The sequence below is a fragment of the Coenobita brevimanus genome, chromosome 4 (assembly GCF_032717465.1).
Source record: "Coenobita brevimanus isolate Jiangsu-jjx chromosome 4, ASM3271746v2, whole genome shotgun sequence".
In the NCBI taxonomy this organism is placed as follows: domain Eukaryota; kingdom Metazoa; phylum Arthropoda; class Malacostraca; order Decapoda; family Coenobitidae; genus Coenobita; species Coenobita brevimanus.
In genome coordinates, this window is record NC_136957.1 from 36,970,746 (window position 1) to 36,988,245 (window position 17,500).

Here is a 17,500-nt window from a genome sequence, read left to right on the forward strand (position 1 = left end):
GAATTTGGTACCTATAGATTAGCACTTCTGGTTTTATTTGGGTATTTCAATTTGGTGACTGGTATGAATGTGTGTGTGTGTGTGTGTGTGTGTGTGTGTGTGTGTGTGTGTGTGTGTGTGTGTGTGTGTTGTGGGTTGTGTTTTTGATGAGTGGACATATTTAGAAGTTTGAGAGAGAAAGCAAGGGAGAAGAATAGTAGTAGTAGTAATAATAGTAGTAGTAGTAATTGTAGCTGTAGTAGTAGTAGTAGTAGAAGAGGAAGAAGAGAATACCGAAGGAAAAAATAAGCAAAGGAGACTACTAGAAGAAAAGAAGAGGAGGAGTAAAGAAGATGAAAGACCTGTAAAGAAGGAAGGGAGAGTAGTAAAGGAAAAGAGACGAGAGAAGCAATAAAGAAGAGGTAGAGAAGAATAAAGTAAGAGAGCAGTAAAGAATTTGAATATAAGAAGAGAGGCATATAGGAGAAGAGGTAATGAAATATAGTAAAGGAGAAAATGATAGTAACAAACAGTGAGTAATAAATGAAGAGAAATAAAGAATGTGGACAGATGGATAGATAGATACAGCCAGACGGATAGATAGATAGATAGGTGTAATGTTTGTCCTAAATTAGCTCACCTGAGACTATTTTTAATTTACTGGTGTGTCCAGGTGAGACGGCCTATGAGTCACCCTACGAGAGAAACCAGTCACCCTACTCCACCCATCCACCCACCTTACTCCACCCACCCTCCCACCCGTCATGTTTTCACTTCTCCACCCCCCCCCCCAGTCCTCTCGCAGTTTTAACTCCTCCACCAACCCCTTCCATCCATCCACAGATCCATCCACTCACCTGCCAATCCATTCATCCATCCATCCATTGTCCCAATTCCACCTACCCACCCGCCATGTTTTCGCGTCTCCTCCACTTCCTCCACTCACCTCTCTTTGTTCAGCTTCTCTCTGCCTCTCCACTGACCTAATCCTTCCATCCATCCACTCATTCACCGACCCATCCACTCACCTAACCATCCATCCACCCTGTTTCCCCCTTTCTCATTCAACTGACCTACTCTTTCTGTCTACACTCACACCCATCCACTCACCTACTTTTCACGTTTCAATCCCACCCATCCATCTCTCTGCAGCCATCCACACACACTCGTCCACCCTCCTGTTTTCGTCCTTGACCACCTACTCCACCTGTCCACTAACCCTACTGTTCACCATCCTTCCCATCCACCTTCCCACCTACTCACACCATCCACCCTGTCTGACCCACCCACACTCCTTATTTTCCCATCTCCTTCCCTCCCATTCCATCCCATAACCCAGCCTACCATCCTTCTCTCTCACCCATGCACCTCACCCTCTCACCACCCCACCTATTCATTATTCCACCCATTCCACTCACTCCCCTCCTTCTCCACCCACCCCCACCCTCAGCCCAACAACCATGTTCATTAGCCAGTATACATGCTCATTATCCGATATATACGTTCATTATCTTATATACACGTTCATTATCCGATATACACGTTCATTATCCGATATACACGTTCATTGTCCGATATACACGTTCATTATCCGATATACACGTTCATTATCCGATATACACGTTCATTATCCGATATACACGTTCATTATCCGATATACACGTTCATTATCTGATATACACGTTCATTATCCGATATACACGTTCATTATCCGATATACACGTTCATTATCCGATATACACGTTCATTATCCATTATACGCCTTCATTATCCGATATACGCGTTCATTATCCGATATACACGTTCATTGTCCGATATACACGTTCATTGTCCGATATTCATGTTCTTTATCCGATCTAATACTCCTTAGGTACCGGAAATTCCTGATTTACTTTTTACTGGTTTGTCTCACACACATGAAAGCGTCGCAGGTGGCTTGTGTGCGTGTCCTCTACATACACGTGGCTTGCAGTGTGTGTGTGTGTGTGTGTGTGTGTGTGTGTGTGTGTGTACGTACATGTAGTTCTGTTTTCGGGGTAGTTTGTGTGTGTGTATTATTTGTGCACGTATGTGGAGGTTGGGAAATTTGTTTGTGTTCATGTTTGTGTTTTTGGAGTTTGTGTGCATGTGTGTGTGTTTGTATACAGAATTTATTGCCATGTTAATTATGTTCGTGTCTTGATTAGTATGTTTAAGTAATTAGGATATGAATTGAACACTTTTAGTACTATTTTCAGTATTTAATTCCTGATACCGTCTAAACTTCTAAGCCCGTAGCGTCCTCGGATAAGAAACTCCCTAACATCTCTTCCTTAACGATTTATTTTTGGGTGTGGCTGGTTAGTATCCTTTTATGCGTTATTTATGCAGAGTATGGCAACTTCAGAAGCATTCCGGAATAGGGCAGTTAGATGTAATAAGCAAAATAAATCGCTCAGGAAGAGGTGTTAGGGAGCTTCCTTTAACCGACGAAAATACGAGCCTCAGAGATAGCCTTCACAAACCCCTAATTACGAGAAAAAATCTAATTTAAACTACCCAGAGGCACCCACAGTAAAAATAAAAAAATGTTGGTAGGATTAATGAGTTGCTTGCAGGTGTGTTGAGGTGTGAAGTGCAGGTGATGAGAGGGGAGGAGGGGGAGAGTGGGGGTGTGTGGGAGAGGTGGGTAAGGAGAGAGTGGGTGAGAGAGGTGGGTGAGCCTGTGAGGGTGGCGAGAGGGTGGAGTTGGTGTGGAAGGTGGGAGTGTAGAAGGATGTAGTGGACAAGTGGAAGAGGTGCTTGAGAGTATGGGAATGATAGGAAGGAGAGACAGATGGGAAGTTGGTAGGTTGGTGGCAGTGTGGAAGGATGTAGTGGATGAGTGGAAGTGGTGGATAGAGGTGGTGGATGACTAGGAATGGAAGGAGGGAGAGGAGGGTGTTATGTTGGTATGTGGATGGGGTTGTGGAGTGGATGAGTGGAAGAGGTGTGTAAGATGGGTGGGTGAAGCTGTTAGTTTAGTGGATATTAAAGAATGGGGGTGAAATAGGTGGGAGGGAGGTGGGGTGAAGGTGGATGGAAGAGCGAGTGTAGTGGGGGAAATGAGCATGGGAGGTGGGTGAGAAAGTGTTATTGGTAGGGAGGGATAGGTGTGGAAGACGGGGTGGGGGGGATGGAAGGGGAGATGTGAGAGGGGGAGGGTCACTGGGTTGGAGAAGGAGAGGGTGCCTGAGGTCATTTCCATATTAATTTGATATCACTTACTTTATTACCCTCTCTCTCTCTCTCTCTCTCTCTCTCTCTCTCTACGGATGATGAACAGCAGGAAAAAAGAAAAAAAATCCATGCACCAGATTTTGCTAATTAAAAATCAAGAGCAATATGTACCACTTCTCCCCGATTATAGTAAAGCATTCTATTTTTTTTTTACTATTGAACGACCCTAGTAAGGTTAGTAAAGCACTCAGACTGGCGAAGTCAATAAAGCCTCCATTAACTGTATTACCAGAGGCTTGTCATTAGATGAATAGTGTGGTAAGGAAAGGAAAGTAAATGAGTAAAAATAAAGAATAAAGGTAGTAGTGGAGGTGGATACAGCCCTCATTAACTCCTTTATTACCAGAGGCTTAGATTAATAAAACCCTCTGTCAGGAGAAAGAATAAAGTAACATAAATAAAGCAAATGGTGCCAGGTACAACAAACCTCGCCCGATAGCAGTTATTTTATCCGTGACCTTGAGTTTGACCTTTCTGAGTCACTCAGGGTCAAAGGTCTTGGTGCCAAATGAAAGCCCATATGGGAGTTCCTGCATGTTGATAATAGTAAATATTTCAATCTTCAACCGGTTTCAAGTTATAGCCCTCTGAAAATCCCTTACCTTGATTTTAACCTTTCAGGGTCGCTCGATTACCACCAAAATTTAATCACTTCCTTTTGGGACCAGTGCCCACGGAAGCTAAAAGTATCATGTAATTTCATTCAGTCGTTTTTCCGTAGTGTTGCTAACAAACGAACAAAGAAACTCGACCAAAAACAATACGTCGCCGGACTCCGCCTCGGGAGAGGTAAAAATAAAGAACAGAATAGAAAAAGTAGTGGCGTTGATACAGCCCTCAATAATTTCCTTATCATCAGAGGCTTAGATTAAGAAAACGCTCTGGCGGTAGAATGAATAAAATGAAAATAAAGTAGAAAAGTATAGTATGTCATGGAAGTAAAGGAGTTAAAGGCGTGATTGTTGTGGCGGCCTGAAGGGTTAGCTCGTCATCTCCCCGGGCGTTAAGTAGAATAAGATATACAGACTAAGACCTTGAACTAAAGGGAGTGTGAGAGGGAGGGCAGGTGGGTGGGAATGGGGTGCAGTTGGGATGTGTATGTGTGTGTGTGTGTGTGTGTGTGAGAGAGAGAGAGAGAGTACACAGAAGCACAAAGAAATTATTCGACATCAAACCTAATATTTTTTTCCGGAGTTGTTACAGGGCAGACGACGAGTAAGATTATATCAGAATTGCATATAAGGATAGTAAAACAAGACCCCTCTCCCTTCCCCTCCCCGCTCGCCAAATCTCGCGTCCCAATCCGGCAGGAAAAAGTGACAAGGACCACCATCCACCATAGAAAAGCAGACTTGGAAACTTCATGGGAAAGACTGAAAGGAAACCGTATTATACATTCTGAATATGTAAGGGAAAAGTAATATTAGTATCGTAATTCAGTGCTATTGCTATTGCTGTATTGTCGACGATCGAAAAGAGAGAGGAGGCGTATTATAGGAGATGGACAGTGAGTAGGTGTGTGTGTGTGGGGGGGGGAGGGATTAGCCTAAGGGCAGGTGGTGGGGAGGTGCAGGTGAGCGTAACCCAGTGAGAATATTCCCACACCCTCCCTGATCTCCCACACACCCTCCCCATCTCCCCCACACCCTCCCCCATCTCCCCCTACATTCCCCATTTCCCCCACACCCTCCCCCATCTCCCCACACCCCTATCTCCCCCACACCCTCCCCATCTCCCTCACACCCCTATCTCCCCCACACCCTCCCCATCTCCCCACACCCTCCCCCATCTCCCCCACAGCCTCCCCCATCTCCCCCACAGCCTCCCCCATCTCCTCCACACCCTCCCTCATCTCCTCCACACCCTTCCCATCTCCCCCACACCCTCCCTATCTCCCCCACACCCTCCCTATCTCCCCCACACCCTCCCCCATCATCCCCACACCCTCCCCATCTCCCCACACCCCTATCTCCCCCGCACCCATATCTCCCCCACACCCTTTCCCATTTCCCCCACACCCTTTCCCATCTCCCCCAAACCCTCCCCATCTCCCCCACACCCTCCCCCATCTCCCCCACACCCCCATGTCCCCACACCCATATCTCTCCTACACCCTCCCCCATCTTCGTCACACCCTCCCCCATCCCCCACACCCATCTCCCTCAACCCTCCCCCATCTCCCCCACACCCTTCCCTATCCCCACACCCTCATCTCCCCCACACCCTCCATCTCCCCTAGTGCTTATCATCCTTAAGTCACACTGTACCATCCTGCCGCGGGACAGCGCACATCCTCTCACCTTCCAATTTGTCGATGATGGAGGAGCGGCTTCTGATATGTGAAGATGAAGGGCAAGCAGATCGCTTAATATTGCATCTCCTTTTGACTTTCAACCGCTGGCTCGTGTTCCCAAGCTGAGAGAGGCTGGGTATGGCTCTCTGCAGCGATTCTCTTTGATATGGTGCGTCAGGAAAGTGAGAGACGTGCATTAATTTTGACGTAGACTTAGTGGAAGAGTGGGCTAATTTTTGTCTCTGTCTATCCTGCCACTGAAAGAAGGAGGAAATTGTCATCCCAACCCTCCTTCCTCCTTGTTTTTTCCACTTTTTTTTTTTTTCCTTCATCGGCGTGCTTGTGTTATTGCAGTTATTTGCTTTGAGTGGAGGGCAAGGTCATGAAGTGGAAAGAGACGAGAGAGAAAATAATAAAATAAAAAAAAGTAGAATCAGTAAAGTATGTCGTGGGATTAAAGGAATTAGAGACGTGATTTTTTGGTGGTTTTAAGGGTCCTCTCTCTCTCTCTCTCTCTCTCTCTCTCTCTCTCTCTCTCTCTCTCTCTCTCTCTCTCTCTCTCTCTCTCTCTCATCATTATCCTTGTCTTATTCCCAGGTGTGTAGGTGGATTGGATCTTAGAACATTGAGGAAAAGATGCAGCTAGAATCATTATTATTATTATTTTTATTATTTATTTATTTCCACAGTCATATTTCAGGGTAGATGGGATATTAATTGGAAAAAACGCAGACGTGAAAGAATTAGCAGCAGAATTATCGTAGCCTGCATTGTAGCCTTACTTTTAATTTTGAGGTGGATTGGTTTAGAACAAGAAGAGGGAAAACATAACTATATAACAATCCTCATCCTCTCCCCCTCTCTCTCCCTCTCCTCTATCCCTCTCCTCCCTCTTCAACTCCCTCTCGCTCTCCTTCTCCCTCCCCACCTCTCGCGCCCCATTTCCTTCTCCCCTCTCCCTCCAGCGTAAACCTTCCAATTGTTGATGGATACTGTGTCACTGACGTAGTTAAAAAAAAAAAAAAAATCACCTCCACCACAACCACCACCACCACCACCTCCAAAAAAAAATCACCTCCACCACAACCACCACCACCACCTCCTCCTCCTCCTCCTCCTCCTCCTCCTCCTCCTCCTCCACTCTTACCACTGGAGGGAACAGGAAATGGAAAATACACAGAAGGGGAAGGACTATCATAAGAATATCCGGGGAGAAATTGGGCATATTTGTCATCTTAAAATGCCCTTGAAATTCACCGCTCCAACTCAGTCCTTAGAATTTGTCCGTGATGGAGGTGTGTTGTCCTTTGTATGCTGTGTTTTTCATTGCCCTCGCTGAGAAAAATATCATCATCATCATCATCATCATCATCATCATCATCATCATCTCTCATCGTCTTCGTCATCGTTAGTTATATTCATCGTCGTTTTCATTATTATCATCATCATCATCATCATCGTTAGTTATATTCGTCGTCGTTTTCATTATCATCATCATCATCATCATCATCATCATCATCATCTCTCATCGTCTTCGTCATCGTTAGTTATATTCGTCGTCGTTTTCATTATCATCATCATCATCATCATCATCATCAGTCATAGCCATCGTCATTTTCATTATCATCATCATCATCGTCCATTTTTCTGTCATTTATCCTCCTCCTCTGATGTTTAGTATATAACGAGGTTGTGGCAGGGTGTGGTGTGGTGCTGTGGCGGTGAATGGTGTGGCAGAGGACAGGGTATTGTGCGGCAGGGCGAGGTGTGGCAGTGTGAAGTGTGTGTGTGAAATGTGGCAGTGTGTGTGTTAGTGTGAAGTGTGAGGTATGAATGTGGGGTGTTGGTAGTGAGTGATCTGGCGTTGTGAAGTGGTGTGTGTGTGTGTGTGTGTGTGTGTGTGTGTGTGTGTGTGTGTAGTGGAAGTGTGAAGTATGACTGAGAAATATGTCAGTATGAAGCGTAGTATAGCGTCCTCTACTGCGGAAAACACACACACACACACACACACACACACACACACACACACACACACACACACACACACACACACACACACACACACACACACACACTCTCTCTCTCTCTCTCTCTCTCTCTCTCTCTCTCTCTCAAAACAGGTTACAATATTCAGCCTTTAAGATTCTGAGACAGCTCTAATTATGCTTTTTAAGGTTATAGCCCTTAATCACAGCTAACATTAAGCTTATTACAGTCAGCTAGGTGGGTAGTGCAGTGGGTAGCTTTAAGGTGTTTTTTATTGAAGAGTTTTATTGAGTTTTGTTAATGTTAGCTTCTGTTAATGGATGATTTTAAAGGAAGGTGCTTGCTTGGTACTTAAAGATGTGGTTAAGTAGGTTGCTCTCTCTCTCTCTCTCTCAGGCCATACACTTTCCTGAACTCCAGCTTTCAGTCCTCCAACCCCCCCCATCTCTCTCTCTCTCTCTCTCTCTCTCTCTCTCTCTCTCTCTCTCTCAGGCCATACACTTTCCTGAACTCCAGCTTTCAGTCCTCCAACCCCCCCCCCATCTCTCTCTCTCTCTCTCTTTCTCTCTCTCAGGCCATACACTTCCTTAAACCCCAGCTGTCTGTCTCTGTCTCTGTCTGTCTGTCTGTCTGTCTCTCTCTCTCTCTCTCTCTCTCTCTCTCTCTCTCTCTCTCTCTCTCTCTCTCTCTCTCTCTCTCTCTCTCTCTCCACCATTGAGCATGTCTCTTGAACTGAACGGATATTGAATTTGGCTCACTGTTATCTTGGTTTTGTTTTTCTTGGAACAATTTGCGGACTCCTGGCCTTTGGTTCCTTCTTCCTTGCATAACACACACACACACACACACACACACACACACACACACACACACACTTCGCCATGAGATCATTTTTTTCCCCTTGTACTTTCATCCACCATTCACAGTTTTATATCCACTTCAGTTCTGTTCATCCACCTTCTCCACTCATTGCCCACATCAGGGACTCAGAGTAAAGACCTTGCCCTTCTAACTTGCCCTAATTTGCACTTCTAACTTGTCTTAACTTGCCCTAATTTTTCCTCCTAACTTCCCTTCCTAACTTCCCCTCCTAACTTGCCCCCCTAAATTGCCCTTCTGATTTGCCCTACTTTGTCCTCCTAACTTGCCCTACCTTGCCCTTCTAACTCTCATCCATCTGTTTTCCCTTTACGTACATCCACCATTAAGAAAATCATATCCTCTTCTGCATCTCCACTTATCTCCCACACCAAGGGCTTAAAAATGATAAAGTCCACAGCCCTTGCCCTCCTCACCAGCGTTTCCGGCCATGTGATGCGCAGTTTTAGCAAGTCCTGTTTTCGTTCCCACATTACGCATCCCTACACCGTGTTCACTCTAACCTGGCGTAAAATTGGCGTCTCTCCATCGTGATAGTTGAGCTGTAGCAATAGACTAATAGTAGAATATGGGGCCAGTCACGAGGGAGTGCTGTGGGAAGGATGTAAAGCTGTTTTTAATGTCTTTTGATGTCTGTACTACCGAGAGAGAGAGAGAGAGAGAGAGAGAGAGTGTGTGTGTGTGTGTGTGTGGGTGTGTGTGTGGGTGTTTTCTATGACTCATTGTACTTTCTTAAGCTGCAAAAGGAGGGCAGGTTGAGCCACGTTGAGATGAATGAAGTATGGTTAACCTTGGAGTATTTGAATTGCGGTAATATCTTTTTGACACCTCAGATTCTTGGAAATTGGAGCTAACACCTGTCTTTTTCTTTTTTTTTCGCTGAATAATCAGATGACCACATTTTTACATGTACTTATATTCCGCACATATATAATTTCTAGTAAGAATAAGTACTTATAAAGTAGGTTTACTGTATACTTATGTCGTAAACTGTGTAAGAGAGAGACTAAAGAATATTGTCGTATACAGGTTATATACGTTATGCACATTGCTATTAAATTCTTTCATCATCATCATCAAGTACAGTAGCGACAGCAACAGAATCATTAACATCAACAAGAGCATCATCATCGTCATCATCAACAGCAGCAGCAGTAGCTATAGCAACCTACGTTAGTCCATTACGAATTTAAGTATCTCCAACTTGTTCCCAGTTTACCATTATGTTGATACCAGAATAGTCTACCATGCTGTGTTATCTTTACTATCTCATTTTCTTTACAATGTCCTCTCAACCGATTCCCATTTTCTGTATTGCACCATCGTCTTTACCGTGTCACATTTTCTTTACCATGTACCTCTTTCTTTACCGATTCCCATTTTCTGTGTTGCACCATCATCTTTACCATGTCACATTTTCTTTACAATGTATCCCATTCATAACCGATTTCCATTTTCTGTTTTGCACCATCATCTTTACCATTTTCTATATTATGTACCCCCATCTTAACCGGTTCCCATTTTCTGTTGCACCTTTACCATGTCACATTTTCTTTGCCATGTACCCCTTTCTTAACCGCATCCCGTTTTCTATGTTGCAGAAGCTGAAAGGGGGGACTACGGCGGTGGTGGCGTTGGTGCGGGAGAAGCGGCTGGTGGTGGCGTGGCTAGGTGATTCACAGGCACTCTTAGTTCGACGCCGCAGCCCAGTCCGGATGGTGCAGCCACACAAACCTGAACTGCCGGTACGTGTGGCTGGAAGTGGTGTGAGAGAGAGAGAGAGAGGTGAAAGGAAAATGAAGAGAATATGAAAAAAGAGGTTAGTGAGAGAGAGAGAGAGAGAGAGAGGTGAAAGGAAAATGAAGAGAATATGAAAAAAGAGGTTAATGAGAGAGAGAGAGAGAGAGAGAGAGAGAGAGAGAGAGAGAGAGGTGAAAGGAAAATGAAGAGCATATTAAAAAAAAAAAGTTAGAGAGAGAGAGAAATATTTGTGTGTCTGGATCTTAGAAAAATATTTTAAGTGTCAGGAATCATAAGTATATAGATTTTTTATAAACCTTTTCCCGGAGCAGAAATTGAGACGAATCCATTTTCTTCCAATAATCTCGCAGGGCAGAGCGTGGAGGGGGACTATGGTGTATTTCTCAGAGGGATCTTAGAGAAATTTATAAGCGTCTTGAGTCACTAGGTATAGAATTACGTAAACCTTTTCTTGAGTCAGTGTTTGTGACGAATTGATTTTCTTTCTATCTATCAATCTATCTATTGCCAGACGCCTTAATCCCGGAAGGGGTGGCCACAAACACATCGTCTCCATGTCGCCCTGTCCCCCGCCGTTACACTGCCCTGCTCCCAGCTCACACACACCCCTCTCTAATATACCTCTCCACTCCATACTGAGCATACGTAAAGGAAATGCTAGATGAATTCGTGGTACTTGTAAACAGTTCATTTTTTTTTTCCCAAAGGCACATTAGGAAAGAGAGGCGTCCATAGGCTTGCTTTGTTTTTCATTCCTCCCCAAATGTCAGAGAGTAGCCTTCCCTCTCATACCCGGTTGTGTGTGTGTGTTACTGAGGTCGTTGTGTTACTGAGACGATGTTACTGAGGATGTTGTTACTGCAATGTGTGTGTGTGTGTGTGTGTGTGTGTGTGTGTGTGTGTGTGTGTGTGTGTGTTACTGATTTCGTTGTGTTACTGAGACGATGTTACTGAGGATGTTGTTACTGCAATGTGTGTGTGTGTGTGTGTGTGTGTGTGTGTGATATATTACTGAGATGATGTTACTGAGGATGTTGTGTTACTGAGATGATGATACTGAGGTTATGTTACTGAGATGATTGTACTGAGGTTGTGTTACTGAGATGATGTTACTGAGGATGTTGTGTTACTGAGATTATGTTACTGAGGATGTTGTGTTACTGAGATTATGTTACTGAGGATGTTGTTACGGAGATTATGTTACTGAGGTTGTTGTGTTACTGAGGATGTGTTACTGAGATGATGTTACTGAGGTGGTTGTGTTACTTAGGATGTGTTACTGAGGTTGTTGTGTTACTGAGGATGTGTTACTGAGGTTGTTGTTACTGAGATTATGTTACTGAGGTTGTTATTTTACTGAGATGATTGTACTAGGTTGTGTTACTGAGTTGATGTTACTGAGATTATTGTGTTACTGATGTTACTTTGGCTGTTATGTTACTGAGGTTCCTTACGCCCTCCTTTGGTCAGCTGTTGTCTCCATTCGGCAGGTTTCTCTCTCTCTCTCTCTCTCTCTCTCTCTCTCTCTCTCTCTCTCTCTCTCACACACACACACACACACACACACACACACACACGTACATAAGCAACACGCATTAGGAAGCGAGAAAAAGTGGTGGGCAGCCCTTCAATACGATGACCTATTATGATTAACCTTTACCACCTCCAAACGATTCTGTTCAGCTTAAGGGAGATCTGCAGTGATATAAAGATTATAGTCTACATAAATCCTTTCAGTATCATTATATAATTTTAGTAGGTTACGTAAATCCCTTCAATGTAATGATATGATTTTAATAATTTACTTAAATCCTTTCAGAGTAACGTATTTTTAATGTGTACATAAGTCTTTTCAGTATTAATAAATAAATAAACAGGTTTCAGTATAGTGATATATTTAAAGCTAATATTCTGTGAAAATAATCCTTTCAGTAAATTAATGTGTACCGTATTTATAATGCCTATATAAATTTTTTGAGCATATTGACACAATATACAAGTAGATTCAGCGGTGAGTATTATTATTTATTTATTTATTTTTATTTTTATTTTTTTTGAGGGGGGAGTGGAGGCTGCCCTTTTGAACTTAAATAAAAGTGCTGGTTAGTAGCAAGAGTAAACGAAAATAACAACAGCGCAGCCCTTTATGTAGCAGAAGACTGAAAGCTAAAGTAGAAAAGAAAGAATATAATAGTTACTCGTGAACCGTTTTCTGTGTGACTCCCGGTTGCTGTGACAACGCTTTCCTGTAGAATCTCCTCCTCCTCCTCCTCCTCCTGGAGAAATGGTGCGCTCTACCCACTCCCATCAAACCGTGGAATGGGAAAAAAAGGGTGAAAGGCCAGTGAAGGGGTTAATCTAAGAGATGGAAAGTAAGGCCACATTGCAGCAGTAAAGTAATACAAAGAACCCAGTACGTGCGAGGCCTTTAATTAATTTTTTACATAATTTACGACGTGTGTTGTGAAATTGGAGAGAGTAGTGAGCGCTCATGGTGGTAAGTGATTCTTGGCCACTCCTCCTTTCTCTTGTTTTACGTAGGTGTATTTATAAATTTCTTTCGTTTCTTCCATTCTCTTTTCGCCTGCCTTTTCCTTTTTTCTCTCCAGCCATCCTTCCTTCTATCCTTCCTTCCTTCCCTCATTTATTCATTCATTTATTCATATCCTCCTTCCTTCTGTCCATCTTTCCTTCCTTTATTCATTCATTTAATCCTTCTTTCCTTCCTCCTTCCTTCCTTTTTCTCTCTTTTCGGTATTTTCCTTCCTTCCCTCACTCACTCCCCCAATTCTCTCACTCTTTTCACCCTTCCCCTCACTCACTGTCCCAATTGTTTCACTCTTTTCACCCTTCTCCTCACTCACTCTCCCAATTCTTTCTCTCTTTCCACCCTTCCCTTCACTCACTCGCCCAGTTCTTTCACTCTTTTTCCCCTTTGCAGGTCACCGTATTTTGCTGTTTTTCTGCTGTGTAGTGAGGATTCAATTTTTTATTTTTTCATTTTTATTTTTTACTCCTGTGGTTACTTGGTTAAGTGTTAATTAGAGAGAGAGAGAGTGAAAGACCGCCCCTACCCTATTTCCATAAAAGAGAATGCCTTTGAAATAGAAAGGCATTGTCGCAGCTTAATTGTATTCATATTTTTCTCATCTCATTTCTTTAGCCAAATTGACCCTTGTTTGATGCCAGTTTAGGGTCGTATAGTTTAGATGACTTTGAGCCTTAATGCTTTTAACCCTCTCAGTACGATGACGTTAATTCTTTTACCGGAAGACGATTTGTTGTGCTAATCGTGAAGGATTTAGGAACAGTCACTGACCCTTTAATGAGTGACGTCTTTATTTATTTATTTATTTATTTATTTACTTGTTTATTTTTATTTGTGCTATACTCCCTGCCAAGCAAGTTGTCCCTGAGGCCCCGCCCATCCTCACCCACCACCCGGAGAGTGGGTGGGGAGGGGCGGGGTAACTTCATGAAGGGGGCGGGGCTTAGGTGACAAGTTGCCTGGCGATGGGTATAATTCCGAACTTTTATGTAGTTTTGAATGGATTTTTCGAACCATCAGAAGTTAAATATAGGCTTCATTAACCCCTTCATAACGAGAGGTCATTGAGGTGAATAAAATCGTGTGTGATTAGCAGTAGGCCTCTCCTAAACGGACTAAAATTGTCCGGAGGTGCTGGTTCGCTGTAATCATCGCTATTATTATTATTATTATTATTATTATTATTATTATTATTATTCCTACACTCCTCATGGGTCAACACTGGATTAGATGATGGATGATTGAATTATTATTATTATTATTATATCAGGAAGGAACCAAGGCCAAACGTATTCCATAAAAAACATCCTTGATTCCTCATTGTGTCCAAAATGAAGAAATAATATATTGAAAAGTCTCACGGTTCAGTTGATTTCCTGTATCCCTGCAGACGGGGAATATCTTTTTTTTTCAATCCCTTATTTTTTCATTTATTATATTTACCTAACGATTATATTAGTTTTGAGAGAGAGTTCATGAAGAGGAGGGGGTGTTTGCATATTACCTACTCGACTTCAGTGTGTGCGTGTTCAGTTGTTGCATATTCAATTGCTGCATGTTGTTGCTGTGACGCTAGGTTCATCTGAAACGTGAACCCGGTGGACTGCAGGCTTGAGTTGGCGTTCTGCAGTCCACCATTCTCATTTCGGGGGATAGGGACGTTTGTTTGACCAGGCAGTGGAACCACCTTGTTATACCCTTGCCACCACATGAAGGCGCCCTCTCCACCAGCCACCATTTCCACACACACACACACACACACGCACAGTGGAGTTTAGCCCACACACCACAACACACTTTCCTCATACTCCTCACAGCCAGTCAGTCCTTCAACATAACCCCAGCAAAGGAACCCAGGGAGCGCCCGGTTGAAGTGCTTGGTTTTTAGCAGTCCACGGGGTACACATGACCATGAGAACACAGCAGCAACAACAACAACACCTACAACAAAACAACAACAAAAGCACTTACAACAAAACAACAGCATTAACAACAGCTGCGATAAGTTCTGAAGTGAGACAGATAAAATCGATTGGAGCCTCTTCTAGTTTTCTTGACATTATTAGACTTTCAGGTTAGGATAGAGATATATAATTGGATTGGCTAGATGTACCTTTCACTAATCACCTTAATTCCATCATCATCATCATCATCATCATCAGTATTCCCAGTATCACCACCACCACCACCACATATCCTTATAATATTAACTAACTCACTCTTGCCTCATCATCATCATCATCATCATCATCATCATCGCCGTAATTCCCACCACCACCACCACCACCACCACCATTAACTCTACCATCATCACCACATATGCTTATAATATTTACCAACTCACTCTTGCCTCTGCTAATCCAGGTGTCACGCTATGTTAACAGGTTGAGCGTGACAGAGTAGAGGAACTTGGAGGCTGTGTCATAAACATCCAGGGCACGTGGCGGGTCCTGGGCCAGCTAGCAGTGTCCAGGGCTATTGGTAAGTGTTATTGTTTAGTAGTATGATAGTAGTGTAGTAGAGGAGCTTTGTAAGTGTAATAGTGCAGTAGTAAGTGTGGTAGAGGAGCTTTGTAAGTGTAATAGTGTAGTAGTAAGTGTAATAGTAGTGTAGTGATGAGTTTAATAGTAGTGTAGTAGAGGAGCTTTGTAAGTGTAATAGTGCAGTAGTAAGTGTGGTAGAGGAGCTTCGTAAGTGTAAGAATGTAGTAGTAAGTGTAATAGTAGTGTAATGATGAGTTTAATAGTAGTGTAGTAGAGGAGCTTGGTAAGTGCAGGTCACTGATCTTTCGTACTGTTTTATGCCGGCAGTGGATTTATTATTTTATTGGTCTTTCGTACTAGTTCATGCCGGCAGGTGGATTTTTTTTTTTTTTTTTTTTTTTCTGCCGGGAGTTGAGATTTTGCACCATTTTAATGTTGGCACATTTTTTTTTTCCATTTTATGTCCCCGAGATTATTATTATTATTATTATTATTATTATTATTATTATTGTTACAGTATTATTGTTGTTGTTATTTTATGCAGTGTTGATTTTTTGCACGTTTTCCTCGCCGGGAGTGAAAATTTGGAGGAGTGGAGAGAGAGAGAAAGAATATTTTGCAGTATATATCCTAAATTTTGCCTTCTTCGATTTTCCTTCCATTTCTATGTTTTGTATCTTCATCTTTTTTTCTCTCTCTTTTTTCCCCATCATTTGTCTCCAATAAATTTGCCAGATGCTGCCTCCTATATTTTTTGCCATTATTTTTCTTCGCATTTTTCCTACATACTGTTCTCAGTTTTTTTTTTTTTTTTAAGTTTTTGAATATTTTCCTCCGTGTGAATTCTTAAGATGTTTTTTTCCTACCATTTTAGATGTTTTTTCTCCCTACTTAAGATGTTTTTTTAAAGATGTTTTTTCTGATGTTTTTTTCTTAAGATGTTTTTTTTCTCCCTACTTAAGATGTTTTTTCCTCCCATTTTAAGATGTTTTTTCCTCCCATTTTAAGATGTTTTTTCCTCCCATTTTAAGATGTTTTTTCTCCCTACTTAAGATGTTTTTTCTTATGTTTTTTTCTTAAGATGTTTTTTTCTCCCTACTTAAGATGTTTTTTCTCCCTATTTAAGATTTTTTTTTTCTTAAGATGTTTTTTTCTCCCTACTTAAGATGTTTTCTTATCCCTACTTAAGATGTTTTTTTCTTAAGATGTTTTTTCCTCCCTACTTAAGATGTTTTTTCCTCCCTACTTAAGATGTTTTTTTCTCCCTACTTAAGATGTTTTTTCCTCCCTACTTAAGATGTTTTTTTCTTAAGATGTTTTTTTCTTAAGATGTTTTTTTCTCCCTACTTAAGATGTTTTTTCCTCCCTACTTAAGATGTTTTTTTCTTAAGATGTTTTTTCCTCCCTACGTAAGATGTTTTTTTTCTTTAGATGTTTTTTCTCCCTTTTTTTATGATTTATTTTCTTCTGTTTTTTCATATTTTCCCTTTTTTTCCCATAGTTTTTTTTTTCCAGTGTATAGTTTTCCTGTTTCCCTTTTCCAGTTTATTTTTCCATGGCCATACCTCCTGTTATTCCCTTCCTCCATTGTTTTCTGAACCATTTCTTTCCTCCATGTCTTTCCTCCATATTTTTCTCCATGTTTTTTTTCCTCCGAGCAAAATTGTCTCATGTTTTTCCTCCAGTGTCTAAAGTTTTCTTTCTCACGTCTCAGCTTTTTTCGTATTTCATTTTCTTTGTGTGTGTGTGTGTGTGTGTGTGTCATTCTGTCTCTTCCTCTAACTCGTCACCTCAATTCACCCTTCATTCTCTCTCTCTCTCTCTCTCTCTCTCTCTCTCTCTCTCTCTCTCTCTCTCTCTCTCTCTCTCTCTCTCTCTCTTTTCCCCTTAATCCCTTAAATCCGTCTGATCCGCCTTAACCCGAAATTGCAATCATTACTAATCCACTTGACTTAACTCAGCCGTAATTTCACTCTTCTCTCTCTAATTCTTACCAGGCTTACCTTTCTCACTTTCTTACTTGCTTTATTCTTCTGTACTCTTTATCTTTTCCCTTTTTATTGCCTTTATTGTTTTATTATGCTTTTGCTTCCTGTTATTGTCATTTCTTCCCCTCTTTCTTATTCATTCGTCTAATTTCTTCTTGCCTTTTGTCGCTCCTGCCTTCCTTCCTTCCATCCTGTTCTTTTTTCTTTCCTTCCTTCCTTCCCTCCATTCTTCCTTCCCTTCTTTTTTCATTCTTTCCTTCCTTCCTTTATTCCTTCCTTCCATCCATCCATCCATCTTTCCTTCCTTTCTTCCTTCTTTCCATCA

At 42.1% G+C, this 17,500-nt stretch overlaps 1 protein-coding gene across 2 annotated transcripts in view; it reads left to right on the plus strand.

Annotated features, from left to right (window-relative positions):
- LOC145394762 (uncharacterized) overlaps window positions 1-17,500 on the plus strand; it is a 554,034-nt gene that overhangs the window by 266,998 nt on the left and 269,536 nt on the right. For both annotated transcript variants that reach the window (XM_080268571.1, XM_080268579.1), the window contains 2 exons: window positions 9,997-10,140; window positions 15,089-15,185. In XM_080268571.1, coding sequence (XP_080124697.1) covers window positions 9,997-10,140; window positions 15,089-15,185 — 241 coding nt within the window. The remainder of the gene's footprint in view (window positions 1-9,996; window positions 10,141-15,088; window positions 15,186-17,500) is intronic.